This window comes from Engraulis encrasicolus, chromosome 7 (genome assembly GCF_034702125.1).
Source record: "Engraulis encrasicolus isolate BLACKSEA-1 chromosome 7, IST_EnEncr_1.0, whole genome shotgun sequence".
Classification (NCBI taxonomy): Eukaryota; Metazoa; Chordata; class Actinopteri; order Clupeiformes; family Engraulidae; genus Engraulis; species Engraulis encrasicolus.
Window position 1 is genome coordinate 7,945,113 of NC_085863.1, and position 14,911 is coordinate 7,960,023.

Consider the following 14,911-nt stretch of genomic DNA (forward strand, 5'->3'; position numbering starts at 1 on the left):
ATAAAATATGTGACAGTTCGTTTTTGCAGGGGTCTGAGGGTCTTCCCCCAGAAAATTTTGTATTTCTTAGATGTAATTTCCCACATTTTAACGCATTTTAAAGTCCCATGTCCCGTTTCAGCTCAATACGTAACGATTCCATATTTCAAGAGACGGTTAGCAACCCTAACTGTATTCCTATAAAGAAATCAGAATTGGTTAATTGTTAGAGCTTATAATGTAGGCCTATTAAATGATTATCTTATTAGTACAAACATTAATCTAATAATTTGTGTTGTTTTTGATCCTAGGAATGTATGTCTTACTTATCAACGTCTTATGGAAAATCTTTCTCTTATTCTCCTCGGTGTATGCAATATACATATTAAATGTGTGTTAAATATGTGAGTTGCTTGTATCATCATTTATTTGGTCAGGTTGAGGGAGGCTAAAGAGGGGAAGGTGGTGTCTTGTGTAAAGCCTGTGGTTATCTGGGAGCTTTTTTTTTCACGGGCCAAACCTGCGACAAACCTTTCAGAATTTAATAGTACTGTATTGGAAAACATGTTTCGTTTTTGTTTGTCTAATTCCACAATTAAAATGACTATTACTATACTATTAGTATTATTGTAATACATTAGTTATAACATTGCAGACACCATCATAATTCTGAACCAGGAATGAATAGTAGGCCCACTGATTGACAACTCAGTTCTGACAACTCATCTTCTACTGATAACTCTTATTCATATCATATCATATTTCTCTGGCAAATCTTGATGACAAACTGCATGCCATTATGTTGAGGAGGACACAGCTAGAATATTTTGGATTTAGTCATCACAGTTGTTACAGTTACAGGGCTCTAAATTAGAGAGTAGGCCCTATAATGTATTGATCCAGAGGGAAATTAAGGTGTCAATAGCCTACGTATAGGCCTACATAAATACAGAAGAAAACACAAGGACATTACACACAACATTGTGCACATATATTCACAAATGTTCACCATAGGCCTACATATATTCACAGGGTCAGATCTCCCTATCCCACTTACACACACACACACACACACACACACACACACACACACACACACACACACACACACACACACACACACACACACACACACACACACACCAGCTAACTAGCCATGCTGTTGAAATATCAGTTTGGTGGTATAAAAGACCAACTTACTAGCCACTGTGACCAAGTAGGCCTGCTGAGGATGTGTTTGGCTAGTAAGAGTAACATCTACTTGCAGCCACTTTTGCTGGTGATGAAAAAATAATAATTTAGATCCCTGGTTACAGTCAATGTGAGTATTTACCAACAACTATTACATATTTTTAAATTAATCTGAACATACATAAATAACTACATAAATAAATGAATAAATGTATGAATGAATGAATGAACCAATGAATTACTACGTATCCTTTCCAGAATGAATACTTTAACACAACAGAGACAGGCAAGAAGTTGTTACAACCAAATTTAATAATAATAATAATAATAATAATTCAATTTAATAATTAGTTGACAAACTGTCCAGTCAGTGTTCTGACTGGCGCTGGTCATATTTCATTGAGAGACTGGACCACCTGTCGCATCTCTTCGTCCGATGCCCTGATGGCCTCCTGGGAGTTCTTCTGCTGGTGGCGGGAGGCCAGGCGGACCGAGACGCAGGTGAAGACGGCGCCACGCTGGTCGTAGTTCCCCACGCAGCAGTGGACCAGGCCACGGAACAGCTTGGGGAGTTCCTGGTCCTGGTGGTGACACACACAAGACCAGAGAACGTGTTGAGGAGGAGAGAGCTACACTGAGGCACTGTGGAGTCTTCACATGAACACACAAACCTGAACACAGTACACACAGCTCTTAAAAAGCACACTGTACTAAACAATATAAGATGTGCAATCAAATCAATAAAAATGTATTTACTGTATATCGCAGCACAATATCACAACTATACTGTGTGGTCTGTGGAATAAAAAATGAACAGCAAACTACTGCCACAGGGGCAGACAATGCCAAGAGGTTGCTAAATGTGGATCAGTATCCCTCAGCACTTCACACTGTCACCTAGGGTGCAAGTCAACCTAACTCCTCCCATCCTTTCCTCTTGACTAGGTCCACTGTCCACTGTCAACCTCGGCAGAGCAGCTTTTGAGCAGCTTTTCACCTTTAAATATCCCAATTGCAAATGAGATAATGACCATTGTTTCTTGCTTTTGATTTTTTTTTTATCATCAATGACGTTGAGCCTTGCATAATGAAGCCACAAGTAACAGCAAAGGATGGGAGGAACAAGTTTGGCTTACGCTCTTAGTGTTGAAAAACTCGAATCTAATCTGTGTGGAGGTGAAGAACTCACATGCTCGTAGTAAACACATTGCACGAGACCCCTTCCTGTCCGCAGGAGGAAATGCTTGGCACCAAACTTCCCATCAGTGACTGCGGAGTCCAGGGATGCTGAGGAGACACGACAGACCATTTAGTCATACGCAAGAAATGTATCATTTGAAGAAATAGTTCTTTCAGCGCATAAAATGTCTTGAAAGTGTTGCTCGCTTTGTGTGTTAACTAATGTTTAGCTCCTTAATGCACGCCGTACCTCCAGTGGCTCGCTGTAATAGTCATTGAAAAGTTAACTAACATTGTGCTACAATACTATGACATAACACAGGGCCTTTAGTACTACGAGTTGTCATTGCCACTCTGGTAATAGCACATTTATAACGCAGTGTCTTAACAGTTTAATAGAAAGGTCAGCCGATACATCAATGTCTAGACTTACCAAAAATCTCAAACAGCATAGGAGCTTTGTTCTTGAACTGGACCCAGTGTCTCATGCCCTCGATGACACACGTAAGGATCCGGAGAGACTTCTCACTTTCTGATTTTTTCTTTGGACTTTGCGGAACCTGTTTGTTACATACAACATAACAGTAAAATGTTATCCATCATGAACATGGAGGAACATGGAAAAATAGTGTGGAAATTACAAAATAGGGTAACAATAACAAAGACACTACCTCTTGTGGCTGGGTTGTCTGTGCACCGTAGAAGTCTGTAGTGCTGTTATTAAGTGACTGCCCCATCCGCGCTTGCTGTGGGGTGGACTGCATGACATGGGAGTTATTGTGATTATTTGTTGTCTGCCCCATACGCGGTGACACTTTGAACTGCCACCGTGCCTGCTGCTGTGACTGAGGCTTAGGTGCAGGAGGGGCAGGGACAGGGGCAGAGGCAGGGACAGGGGTAGGGCAGTAACGGGGGCCACCAGACGGGCCCGAAGCACCCTGCATCGCCCCCGTGGGGCCTTGGGCCTGTTGTCTGCTGAACGACTGCTGCACTGTCAGCTGCTGGTGATTCATGGGCTTGAGTCTGGACTGCTGCTGGCCAGTGGCTGCACCCCTCCCTTGGCCAGGCTGCAGGCCTCGTCCTCGGCCGTATGAGGGGCCACTCTGGATCTGGATCTGGCCCAGACCCTGGCTGTGGCTGTGGCTGTGGCTGTGGGGAGGATTGGGCGCTGGAGCCTCCTGCCTGCCTGGAGCTCTCTGCTGAGACCTGGGGAGGGGAGAGTAGAGTTAGAGTAGAGTAGAGTAGAGTAGAGTAGAGTAGAGTAGAGTAGAGTAGAGTAGAGTAAAAGTAGAGTCATAAAGGGAAGAGTTATTAATCCTAAAGGGAAACTGAAGTGTCCAGCAGCCTGCACATAATAACACACATCACAAGACAGCTCAAACACATACACATAAAAGCTGCATGACATTTGACACAGATATCATTTCTAAGGGCCACTAATTTGTGTGTGTGTGTGTGTGTGTGTGTGTGTGTGTGTGTGTGTGTGTGTGTGTGTGTGTGTGTGTGTGTGTGTGTGTGTGTGTGTGTGTGTGTGTGTGTGTGTGCATGCGTAAATTGTAAATTTGTAAATTATGCGCGTCTCCGCGAGCAACCGACACATGCTTGCTTCAAAAGCAGTTGACCAAGACGCAAAATAGGTTACTGGTGGTATCATCCAGGGGGCAGAGAGCGCAGCATTAGGATGCGGAAATTGAGAACACAGACGGCAAGGGAAACAAAAAACAAAAAGAGGGACTCCCTGGGCAAGGAAACATTACTGCTACTACTCCTATATGTGCACGTTCCTTCTTCAAAGTACAACAAGGAAGTAGATCACAAATGTTTGAAATTTCGGACAAACTCAATGAGACGCTCTTAAAAGTTGCTGCCATTGTTGTTTTCATATCAGAAGCAAACGTGTGGAACTGTGCAGTCTGTTGTTACGATCGCCCCCAGCGAATTTGAATATACAGTATCGCACACATTTGGCTGCCGTGTCCAACGCGCGCGATATGAATACGCATGTTAACACGTTCATGAACGAAAGGTGCAGCAAGCATGCCGGCACCGTTAGGCCACGGCAGGGTCCATTTACCAGCTATCTCTATATCAAATGTAGTAGATTAATAGTAGTGTGGTGGACAGTAGATTGATATCCTTGAGACGTTTCTTGCACAAGTAGATAGCAATGCAATAGTAAATGTGATTGATGATTACCATGTGTTGGCAGGTTTGTGAGGATGAGGCAGGGGGGCGTATCCCCTGGCAACGGGTCCAGTGTGACGGACAGGTGGGTTGCTGGGCTGCGGAGGCTGCTGCTGCTTCATTGGCCTGTTCCACTGACCTCCTTGTGCAGCCGCAGCTGAGGGCCTTGGTCCAGGGGGCCGTTGGTTCTGATTCTGAGCAGCATACGCTGCATTGCCTAGTGGGAGAACATGGGTTGGGTTCAGTGTAGGCTCATAATGCACACATTTACACCAGTGGAACGCAGTAAACACTACACTACTGTAATATTTACACAGTACCTTTAGTAATACATTATAACTTAGTCATTGCAATTCTGATAACAGCGAATTCATAAACGGCCATGATTATTAATGAGAGGCATGGTACGACTACTTTCTCTGTTGTGATTTTTAATAGGCTGTACATCGCCTACTGTACAGTCATCTGTAGTTGCCCTGTGCATAATAATGTGGTGTACTTGTGTAAAAAAAATAGCCTACTACACCTGACGAAAATGAGGAATCTGCAAAGTCAATCTGATCATCAAAGTCAACCGCAGAGCAGAATTCATTTTCTACAGGAGTCGATGTAAGAGGAAGCCTGCTGCGTTTCCTTTGGTTAAATAAAGGCACTGAAAGGCAACCTGCAGAAAATATGGTGCAAAACAGTCAGTTTATTGGATCAATGATTTGTCGCGCCTGTCTGTTAAACATATAGGCATGGTAATAGCAAGTCACACAAAAATTGACCTGGCCTATTTCTGTTACTGGAGTCAAAAAGTTACCTGCAGTTGTTTTTGGATGTGTGTCAGTCCTTTTCATTGTAATAATGAAATCACTGGTAGATCCAGAGACCTGTAAAGAAAAAGACAACTTAAGGCTGGCCCTTTAAAAGTGCACTAGGATTGTGGCCAGAGTAGGTATTGCAACTATGTTGCTCATTGAAACTGTGCTGCCTATTGCCGACGTGAATATGACCAAAGCTCAACAAGTTGTGCAGCTGAAAAAGTCGATGTCTTGACATTCAAAATATTGGAGATCCCCTTTTCATGAATCAAATGAATGTTTCCAGTCATAATGAATTCTTAGAATTTGATGGGGGTGGTAAGTATTTGTTAAAAAAGGTAACATTTGTGAATGGGCTGGAAATGAACTACTAAAATATTACACAGTGCACCTTTAAACAATGTATCCAATCATTTGATGAACTAATGTACCACCCAGTAGGCCTAAAGCTGCATAAATTGTTTTGTTTTTGCTTTTTTTATTGTTGTTGTTGCCTTAGCTTGTTTGTTTGCTTTTTTGTTTGCAGAAGTAACAAAATTATAGTCTACGTACAAACAAAGCCTTTGCAATTTTGTATCAAGCAGCAGGAAGGACAGCAACAAGCTGAGGTAACATTTGTAGCACAGCAGCAAAGCAACTCTGTTACACAGCAACAACAGCCAATGCTAAAGTTAACGCAGCACTCACAGTGTGGTAGACTGACTACCAAGGATGTTGATATCTGGGTATTTTACTCACTCAGTTACGTTACAACGTTTACGTTACGTTACGGCAATTCAAATGCATAGGCAGCGTTTTGTTGCCCAACCACGAAAAACGGGCAATAACGTGAATACACCACGAAAATTAAAGTTATTTTTTTCGTGAATACGTCACGAAATGACAGAGATAGGGCTCTTCAGTCTGTGGAATGCTATTCGGGCTGTGGGACTGCATCTGTGCCAACGGCCTGAACGCAGACGAAGCAGTTCAATACTGACTGCCATCAGTTTAAAGACCATGTACCTTGACCCATTCTTGATCCACCTGGGGAAAAGGTGGCATACTTATTGTGAGTAGTGTGCTTACCTGGTATAAGGGCCCCTTAGGGCCTTCTGTAGCCCGTGGAGGTATTGGTGGAGGTGGTGGTGGTGGGAGGTGGGTTCTCAGGAAACCTGGGATTGGAGCCCCTTAGGGCCTTCTGTAGCCCATGGAGGTGGAAGTGGTGGTGGAGGAGGTGGTGGTGGAGTCTGGGGTCTCGGGAGACCTGGTATTGTAGACCCTCAGGGCCTTCTGTAGCCCGTGGAGGTGGAGGAGGAGGTGGTGGTGGTGATGGAGGAGGTGTTGGTGGAGTCTGGGGTCTCGGAAGACCTGGTATTGTAGACCCTCAGGACCTTCTGTAACCCATGGAGGTGGAAGTGGTTGTGGTGGTGGTGGTGGTGGTGGTGGTGGTGGTGGAGGTGGTGGTGGGGTCTGGGGTCTCGGGAGACCTGGGATTGGAGCCCCTCAGGGCCTTCTGTAGCCCGTGTAGGTGGAGGAGGAAGTGGTGGAGGTGGTGGTGGTGGTGGAGGAGGAGGTGGTGGAGGAGGAAGTGGTGGAGGAGGAGGTGGTGGGGTCTGGGGAGCTGCCCGCGCTCGGTGGTCGGAGCGCTGAAGGGGGCCTCATGTCCTGTACACCAGAGGGGAAAAAGCAGGAGGTGAGGGCAGTTAATAAGCGGAGTGGAGAAGTGTACAGCTAGTACTCTCCTGCTACCACAGCTGAGGCGATAACCTATCGATCCCCGAAGTAGGGAGGGGTTGCAGAGAGATGTGACTGCTTGCATAAAACTTTGAAAATACGCTGTCATAGGATGTAATATACAGTATAACCATTTGATAAATTGACAATAGTGAGTCAGTGACAGTATTTGTAGTATTTTGTAGTATTCTGTAGTATTTGTAGTACAGTATTTGTGTTTGTTTTTAATCCAGTAATATTTAAGGACAAAGAAATGTTAGGTGCAAAGGTAGTACAAAAGGGGAGAAAATGTTTGACAACCGCTCTGCTAACCCTACATTGACATGGGGGGTAACACGACAACATCTTCCTACTGAATTACCATGATGTAGTGTGCTGTATGAATACTTTACCTGTGCTCATAGAAGAGGAGGTAGGCTGTGCTTTGGCGTTTACGTTCGATGTCTTTAACGTATTTCACGCTGTTGTCATTAAAGCACAGCCCACCGCTCCCCTCCTCTCCAACAGAGTCACAGACGTAGTGGCCTACAGAGAAATAAGACAAACTTTGAGTTTATGGTAAATGCCACCAGTGTTTTCCACAGAATTGTCATTAGTCAAGGTCGTGGAGACTCAGCGGTATCAGAAAGGTTATGCTGTGCAGTTTTTATATTAAATATGATCTGAAATTTTTTGGTAAAGCTTTAAAGAAATTATATTCACAACACACAATAGGTCTTCCTTGGGCAAAGAGGGCGTCTTAACAATAAAGTCCAGGGGAAAACCCTGACTGCTGCCGTTTCAAAAGAGTAAACATATTTTTAATCTTTGATCGTAGTGACAAATAGAAAAACTACAAGACAAGTACGATATCGCTAAGTATGTATCTGTTGTCAGACAGATTACAGCCATTGATTTCTGCAAACTTGCTTACGCCAGCAAACCTCTAAAACAATTTGTGAAATGTTATTTCTAGTCCACATTATAAGGGCAACATTTAGTAGTAAACTGTTTCCAAAATTCAGTGGTTTCAGCTTTACTGTGTTAACAACACTCACCCCTCTTCAGGCTGCTCCCCAAGTGTGACACCACACTGGCGAGATGGTACGTGTGCTGTAGAAACACAAATTCGTCATTTCATTGTTATTTTTCCTTTAACATGGTTTATTAATTGCCCGTTTTATATCACTTCTACTCATTGTTTCGGATCATAGTATATAAGTATACGTACACTTTTATTGATACATACTGTAGCCATAACTACTTTTTACGATGTGCGCACATATAAAGTGTGTTCACCATTATGCGGCATCCAAACATAGCAAAAACGTTAAAATCTCTACAGTATCTCATTCTATGTTTTACAAATGACGGGATTAACTTTTAGGTTCTGTTTGTGTTTGTTGTCTGTTTTCTGTGTCCTTATCCACTATAACTCCTCACCACAGTGGGCGCCACTCTATCTCCTGAACTTTCCTGTCCTTCACTGTCCATGGCTGATGGGTGAGGAAGAAACATGAGATGTCTATGGTGAACTCAGTGCTGACATCATAAACACAATATACATACAAACCTGCATCTACCTGGGTTTTTTTACGTTTTTGTTTTGTTTTAAACGGTAGTCTATATGACATGACTTCAGATAGACATTACATTTAAAGGGGCTGAAGTTATCCTTTAAGCACATGATTTAAAGACGCCCTGTGTTCGTTTTACATGAATTTTAAATGACTGACATAGGCTACAAAACTGAATATTAAGGCAATGCTATGCTTGAATCACTATACGTTGGTTCATATAGGCTACTCAGCTCCTCATATTTCATCGGAGAGAAATGTGTTCCTGCTTGTTTGATGTGATGACGTGAGCATTGTGTTATTGTTTTCAGGTACCTGAGCCGATGGGAGGTGGGGACCAAGCCCTCTGAACGTCCTCGCCGCTGAGGAAGAAATAGTCATTAGTGAATTTGAACTGGTTCATCTTCTCTTAAAGCAATCATAGACCAGGTTAGATGATACAGATAATGTTATTACATTTCACTTACTTAGCTGACGCGTTCATTTGTTCAAAGCGACGTTCAACTAGTATGTTTCAGGGTATTGGTTACAGTCCCTGGAGCAATGTGGGGTTAGGTGCCTTGCTCAAGGACACTTCAGCCATGGATGGAGATGTAGGGAGAGGTCAGGGGGGATTGAACCGGCAACCCCTTGATTGAAAGACCAACTCTCTAACCACTAGGCCACGGCTGCCCCACCTACTATGTATTCTTTAGAGTAATATGTATAGTATTAGAATAAATGTTGGACATGCTTCCATTGATGTCACTGTGTATGCTTCACAGGTTTACTTTGGCATGAGCTGGCCCGTGGGTGGCCTATTGTACCTGTAATGTCCCCATAATAATGGCATTCCAACAACTGCTGGTCCAAGTTCATGTGGTTTATTTGTTTCTCTTCATATACACACACTGTTACCACCGTAAGGAATTGGCGCACTTACGGGTTCATTAAGCTCTGACTGCTCTTCAGAATGTTGAAAACACAGCAGCAACAATCATAACAATGGAATTCTCATATCTCGTATGGATGACAACAATTCAAACAGTGGTGTAGTCTACTTTTTTGAAGTGGGTATACTGTATATTTGAACATTTTTTGAGGTGGGTATACTGCATATATTTGCCCTATTCTAAATAATGGATCAATCAATTTGAAGTGGGTATACTGAAATCCCAGAAATTGTGAAGTGGGTATACTGCGTACACCTGCGTTCTACGTAGACTACACCACTGAATTCAAAACAATAATAGAACCATGGCTACTGCGTTCTTTACAGTACCTGTTGAGCCGTAGTTGGAGGGGGATGCTGATGTTATGGCTTGTTTTGCGGGCTTTAGAATCGAACCTCTTCAGGTGAATGACGAGGATTCTGTGTAGGCAACACAGGGGAAGACAACAGAGGTACATCGATATGAGAAGAGAGGTGATATGTGAGGTGATCTCAGGTGAGGTGAGACGTGTTGTGATGTGATGGACGAGAAAATTGTGTAAATGTTCACAGTGATATTTTAATGATACAGTCATTAGCAAAACATCTATGTTGGTGTTGTGTGCTTGTGTGCTTACTTTGGCATGGTGGTGAAGTGGGATTTGGCTGTTGCGTGCCTGCCCGCGCACAGCTGGCAGCCATATTCCACCCCAGTGGTCTATGAGAGAAAAAGGAAGGGGAAAAAATTACAGCATTACAGAGTTAATACTGAAATGTATCTCTCAGTGTAATCAGGTATAGTATTTTGTATATATTGAGACCTGAAAGTAGCTGTCAAGGCTGTGCTCCACACCACCCTCCTCTGCTGGCAACGACAGATGGTTGAACATCTCCTCCCTGTCCCGGCTGATTCCACAACTTCCAGGTCACAAAAACACGTTATTATTATTATTATTATTATTATTATTATTATTATTATTATTATTATTATTATTATTATTAACTTTTTTCTTATACTATACTCTCTATTCACTCTTTGCGGAAAACTCTCAGCTACGTCATAACAACACTGCTTTCACAATACAAATAGTAAAAACTTACCCGATTAAGATAAGGTTATAACAGAGGCTTTGCACCAAGTGGTTAATATTTCATTCACCCCCCATTTTCTTTTTTCTTTTGCTTGGTGGGTGATGTTGTGGAAGTTCTTACGTGCTACATCTGTAGACAGTGGTGATGTAAAACTCCAAATTTGCCACGGGACACCTATGGGCCAGCAGGGAGGCTCCCTCTTCCTTCATTTGAATTAGAAGGAAGAGGAAGAATTCATGGGCGTCCTGCAGTAGACATTATAGAAACAAAAAAAGATGCCTTTAGAAGATATGGGAAAACATGCATGACATTTATTTTTTCTAAACCAACCTCACAAACCATAGCCTGACCCCCATGTACAGTTAGCTACGATAGTTTGCTTTTGACAAACTTGCCTCCTGTCATAAATATCGCTGTTATCACAATGGCAATGACAAAGTCGTAATCTATTACTAAAGGTAATGCGTAATGTTGTAGTCCTGTAGTGCTATCACAGTGAAGTTTTGTCTAATGACTATTACCAGGGTGCGATTTGTAGCGGGGGACGGGGGGGATTGTCCCCCCTTCTGGTTTTCCTACAGGATTTTAATATTTGCGGTATGTAACTCCATTGTTAATGATTAAAATCTGAAACTTATCCTCCCTTCTGGTTCTTCAACAAATCGCACCCCGCCTGACTATTACAGCGTTCCACTGGCGAAACAGTGAGCCTGCTGAAATGTTTGTGGTTTCCCGGTACGTTGTGTGTCTTACCTGTTGACGGTCGCCAAGGAACTCCGGGCAGATTGCAGACATGCTCCTGCGGATGGTGGTGAGCAGCATGCCCTTGGTCTGCCCTTGGCCGCTGGTCTGCCTAACCATCTGCAGCTCTGCCATGCTCCTACACATTCAAAGTCTTTGATTACATTCGTGTGTCTCAATGTAATGAGGCGGGTGTTAGGAGCTCTATGGACTTTTAAACACAACTGCTACTGGACGGTTTTGGAAGGTGTACTTGTGAAATGTGTTATATCTCCTCTGAATGTGTGTGAGGAGGTGATTCATCTCACCTGAGAATGGGAGGAGCATTTCCCCAGCAGTTGAGGACATCGTTTATGAACGGCTTTATGGCCAGAAGAGCCTGGATGGTGGCGTTCATGTAGCAGGTGTTCCCCAGGTTGGGGAAACTGGAGAAAACACAGGAGTAGGAATCAGGAATTGACAGCATACCTTAAAATCACTCTCGTCTTCAAGTCAAGCTGACCTATTTTCTGAAAGTGCTATGGTGTGGATGCAGGGATACTGTGTAAGACATGTATTTAAATAATGTGTTGTGATGTATTACTTTACACTTCTTTTATCCAAAGTAACTTACAGCTACTTACAGCCCCTGGAGCAATGTCGGGTAAGGTGTCTTGCTCAAGAGTCATTACCTACTGGTTACAGAGTTGAACCTGCAGCCCTCTGATATCTAAACTAACATCCTAATTAATGAATTATTAGGCCACAGCTGTCTCTAGCTGTAGTGACCAGTAAAGTTAAGTAATCCAAGTAAAAGGGGAATAAATCACAGCACAGTGGTCTTCTTTGCTGGTAGTTTATTGGGTGAACCTAATGAAGCAAAACGGATAGCGAAACACATTGTTCACCTAATAAAGTACCAGCAAAGAAGACCAGTGTGCAGTGATTTATCCTCCTTTTACCTAAATGAACAGGTCATTTGGAATGTGTGGCACAGGATTATTACAAATGACTAGGTTGCCCATCACAGCTAATGAGGCCATTGTTCAGGCCAAGCTTACCCCAGATTCTTTGCCACGACCAGAGGCAACCCTGACCCTGACGACTCCGTAGGAGCGGTAGAGGAAGAGTCAGAGGGAGAGGAAGAGCCTGAGGAAAGAGATGAAGAGGTTGAGTTACACTTACAGACACTGACCATGAGGATAGGTCTATTAAAGGAACAGACCACCCTTTTTTGATTTTCACATATTTGCAGTATTTCCAAGCATTATTTATGAATGTGCATATAATTTTCGTCTATGTTTTTGCATTACCCCGTTTAACAGCATAGCCACATTAGGCATTCCAATGCAAGTCTATGGTACAAAATAAAACACAATCAAATGTACTTATAAACCATTTTAAAATTAATGTAAAATTCACCAGAGTGTAAAACGGCAATTTAATTCCGTCCAGTGACCACTTGTGGCTTGATGCTAAAGATACCAGTTACTTCCAGTGATTATGCTAAGCTATGCTAATAATTCTGATCCAATAAATCTAAGTACTGAAAATACTGAGACGAAAATCATATGCACATTCATGAATAATGTTGGGAAATACTGCAAATATGTGAAAATCAAAAAAGGGTGGTCTGTTCCTTTAACCCTTTGAGGAGTACCATCACATAATGTGATTGTGTTTAGAGTTTTGAGTTCTCATATGATGTCACAAACCCTCTACAGGATTTTTAACACAGAGTTCTATGGGAGCTGTAGAATGTTCGGGGAAAAATCTAGAACCGGGGGAAAATCCTTCCTCCTCAAAGGATGAAATGAGTCACAAAAGTTGTCTCTAGACAGGAGAATTGCAATGTATGGACTCAAACACTATTCATGCATTCAAAGCACATTCCCTTTGAACTGACTACTACAAGGACGACAACACATATTGGATAAATAAACTCACGCCCTATATCAGTGATGGGCAACTTAGAGTAATTAGTTTAGGCCTACAGTCCATTCCCACATATTCCAAATGACTTAGTTTGACCTTTCCTGTTCCACCAGGTGATTTGCCTGTTTAAATGATCGCCTGGCTGAGAATTGAACAGACAACTGGCTGAGAATTGAACAGGCAACAAGATAATTTGGAATAATGTGGCACTGGATTAATTTGTACCTAATGAAACCAAGTTGCCCGTCATAAAATGGTTCTCTTAGATGTACGACTGCTTACTAACAAATCTAAGACTATTAGTAGCCTACTGTGTGTGTGTGTGTGTGTGTGTGTGTGTGTGTGTGTGTGTGTGTGTGTGTGTGTGTGTGTGTGTGTGTGTGTGTGTGTGTGTGTGTGTGTGTGTGATTTGTGCCTTTTCTGTATCCTGCAGAGCTGGTGTATGTGAGTATGTAGCCTCTGTATGTGTATTTGAAAACACTGTCAGAATAGTTGTGATATTGTGCAATATAAATACATGTTGATTGTGATCGATTACTGCCCTACAGTATGCAACATGAGGCAGAAGACTCACCAAGAGCCGGAGGCGGCTGGGATGCAGGCGGGGAGGGAATGGGGGCGGCGATGGCGATGGTGATGTCAATGTCGGGGCAGGAGTGAGAGAGGGTGGTGGGTGGAGGAGGAGAGAGGGAGGGGAGGGTGGATGGGGGAGGAAAGACGGGCCAGGAGGAGCTCCGCCGGATGGACAGGGGAGGTGTGGAGGACCGTCGAGGTGGTGTCACAGTCACCGACGCAGGGGTGTAAAAATCATCCTCGTCATCACTCTCCTTGAGTTTGGAAAAGCATTTAAGACATTTTTGTAATGGAAACGTGCGCAATCATGGATTTTATCACACACACACACACACACACACACACACACACACACACACACACACACACACACACACACACACACACACACACACACACACACACACACACAATACCAGTGGTTCTCAAACTTTTTGTGTGAAGTACCACCCGAGAAAATATTGAGTACCACCTTGACAACCAACATTAGAATATCACAGCAAATGTCTTTCATTCACTTTTTCCAGTCAATACAGGAGAGGTTCATAACGGCATCAACAGCTACGGTCACATTCAGTGCAAGTTTGTTTTCTTGCTTGCCTATTATTCTGCATTATGTTTTCAGATTCATACAGTTCAATATTACACAATTTGAGACCAAAGAGACATTTTCGACTGCAACAACTTGATCAGCCTTCAAATCAATGTACAAAAAATGAATTCTTCTAAGTATCACCAGAAATGTCTCAAGTACCACCAGTGTTACGCGTAGGCCTACCACAGTTTGAGCACCACTGTAGGCCTAGGCCTATGTTAGACCTATGCTGTGAGGTGTGTGGATGTCAGAGGGGGTTGTGCAATAGTAAATCATAGCCTTTAAATAATATAATAAGTGAAATATATAAAATCGAACATGAATCTCCTGACTAGTTATGAGACATAGGCATTATAGTAGGCTACATAATAATAGGCCTAATAGGTTACAGAATCTTACCTGCTTTCTGCAACACTTGCTGCAACATTTACCCATTTTAAACGCACATCTAAGTAGTCTGTCTTGTAAGTCTGTC

At 42.9% G+C, this 14,911-nt stretch overlaps 2 protein-coding genes across 3 annotated transcripts; both read right to left on the reverse strand.

Moving 5' to 3' along the window:
• Nucleotides 1-1,418: 1,418 nt before the first annotated feature.
• On the reverse strand, nucleotides 1,419-6,654 carry LOC134451935 (spermatogenesis-associated protein 22-like). Its single transcript, XM_063202332.1, has 7 exons — nucleotides 6,408-6,654; nucleotides 5,060-5,197; nucleotides 4,546-4,750; nucleotides 3,021-3,555; nucleotides 2,783-2,909; nucleotides 2,360-2,457; nucleotides 1,419-1,751 (listed from the first exon to the last, which is right to left on the reverse strand). Exons 3-7 carry the CDS (start codon nucleotides 4,653-4,655, stop codon nucleotides 1,560-1,562), a joined length of 1,062 nt encoding a protein of 353 aa, XP_063058402.1. The 5' UTR covers nucleotides 4,656-4,750; nucleotides 5,060-5,197; nucleotides 6,408-6,654; the 3' UTR covers nucleotides 1,419-1,559.
• Nucleotides 6,655-6,887: 233 nt separating this feature from the next.
• On the reverse strand, nucleotides 6,888-14,911 carry LOC134451937 (ubiquitin carboxyl-terminal hydrolase 37-like). 2 transcript variants are annotated; one of them, XM_063202333.1, is made up of 14 exons: nucleotides 14,836-14,911; nucleotides 13,843-14,095; nucleotides 12,395-12,482; nucleotides 11,663-11,779; nucleotides 11,367-11,493; nucleotides 10,734-10,858; nucleotides 10,343-10,439; nucleotides 10,160-10,239; nucleotides 9,873-9,962; nucleotides 8,927-8,973; nucleotides 8,478-8,530; nucleotides 8,093-8,147; nucleotides 7,448-7,580; nucleotides 6,888-6,986 (listed from the first exon to the last, which is right to left on the reverse strand). In XM_063202333.1, the coding sequence occupies exons 1-14, from the start codon at nucleotides 14,869-14,871 to the stop codon at nucleotides 6,980-6,982; spliced, it is 1,308 nt and encodes a 435-aa protein (XP_063058403.1). In that variant the 5' UTR covers nucleotides 14,872-14,911; the 3' UTR covers nucleotides 6,888-6,979. The 2 variants fall into 2 exon arrangements, with proteins under 2 accessions (XP_063058403.1, XP_063058404.1); XM_063202334.1 differs by lacking the exons at nucleotides 6,888-6,986; nucleotides 8,478-8,530 and having other exon boundaries at nucleotides 7,466-7,580.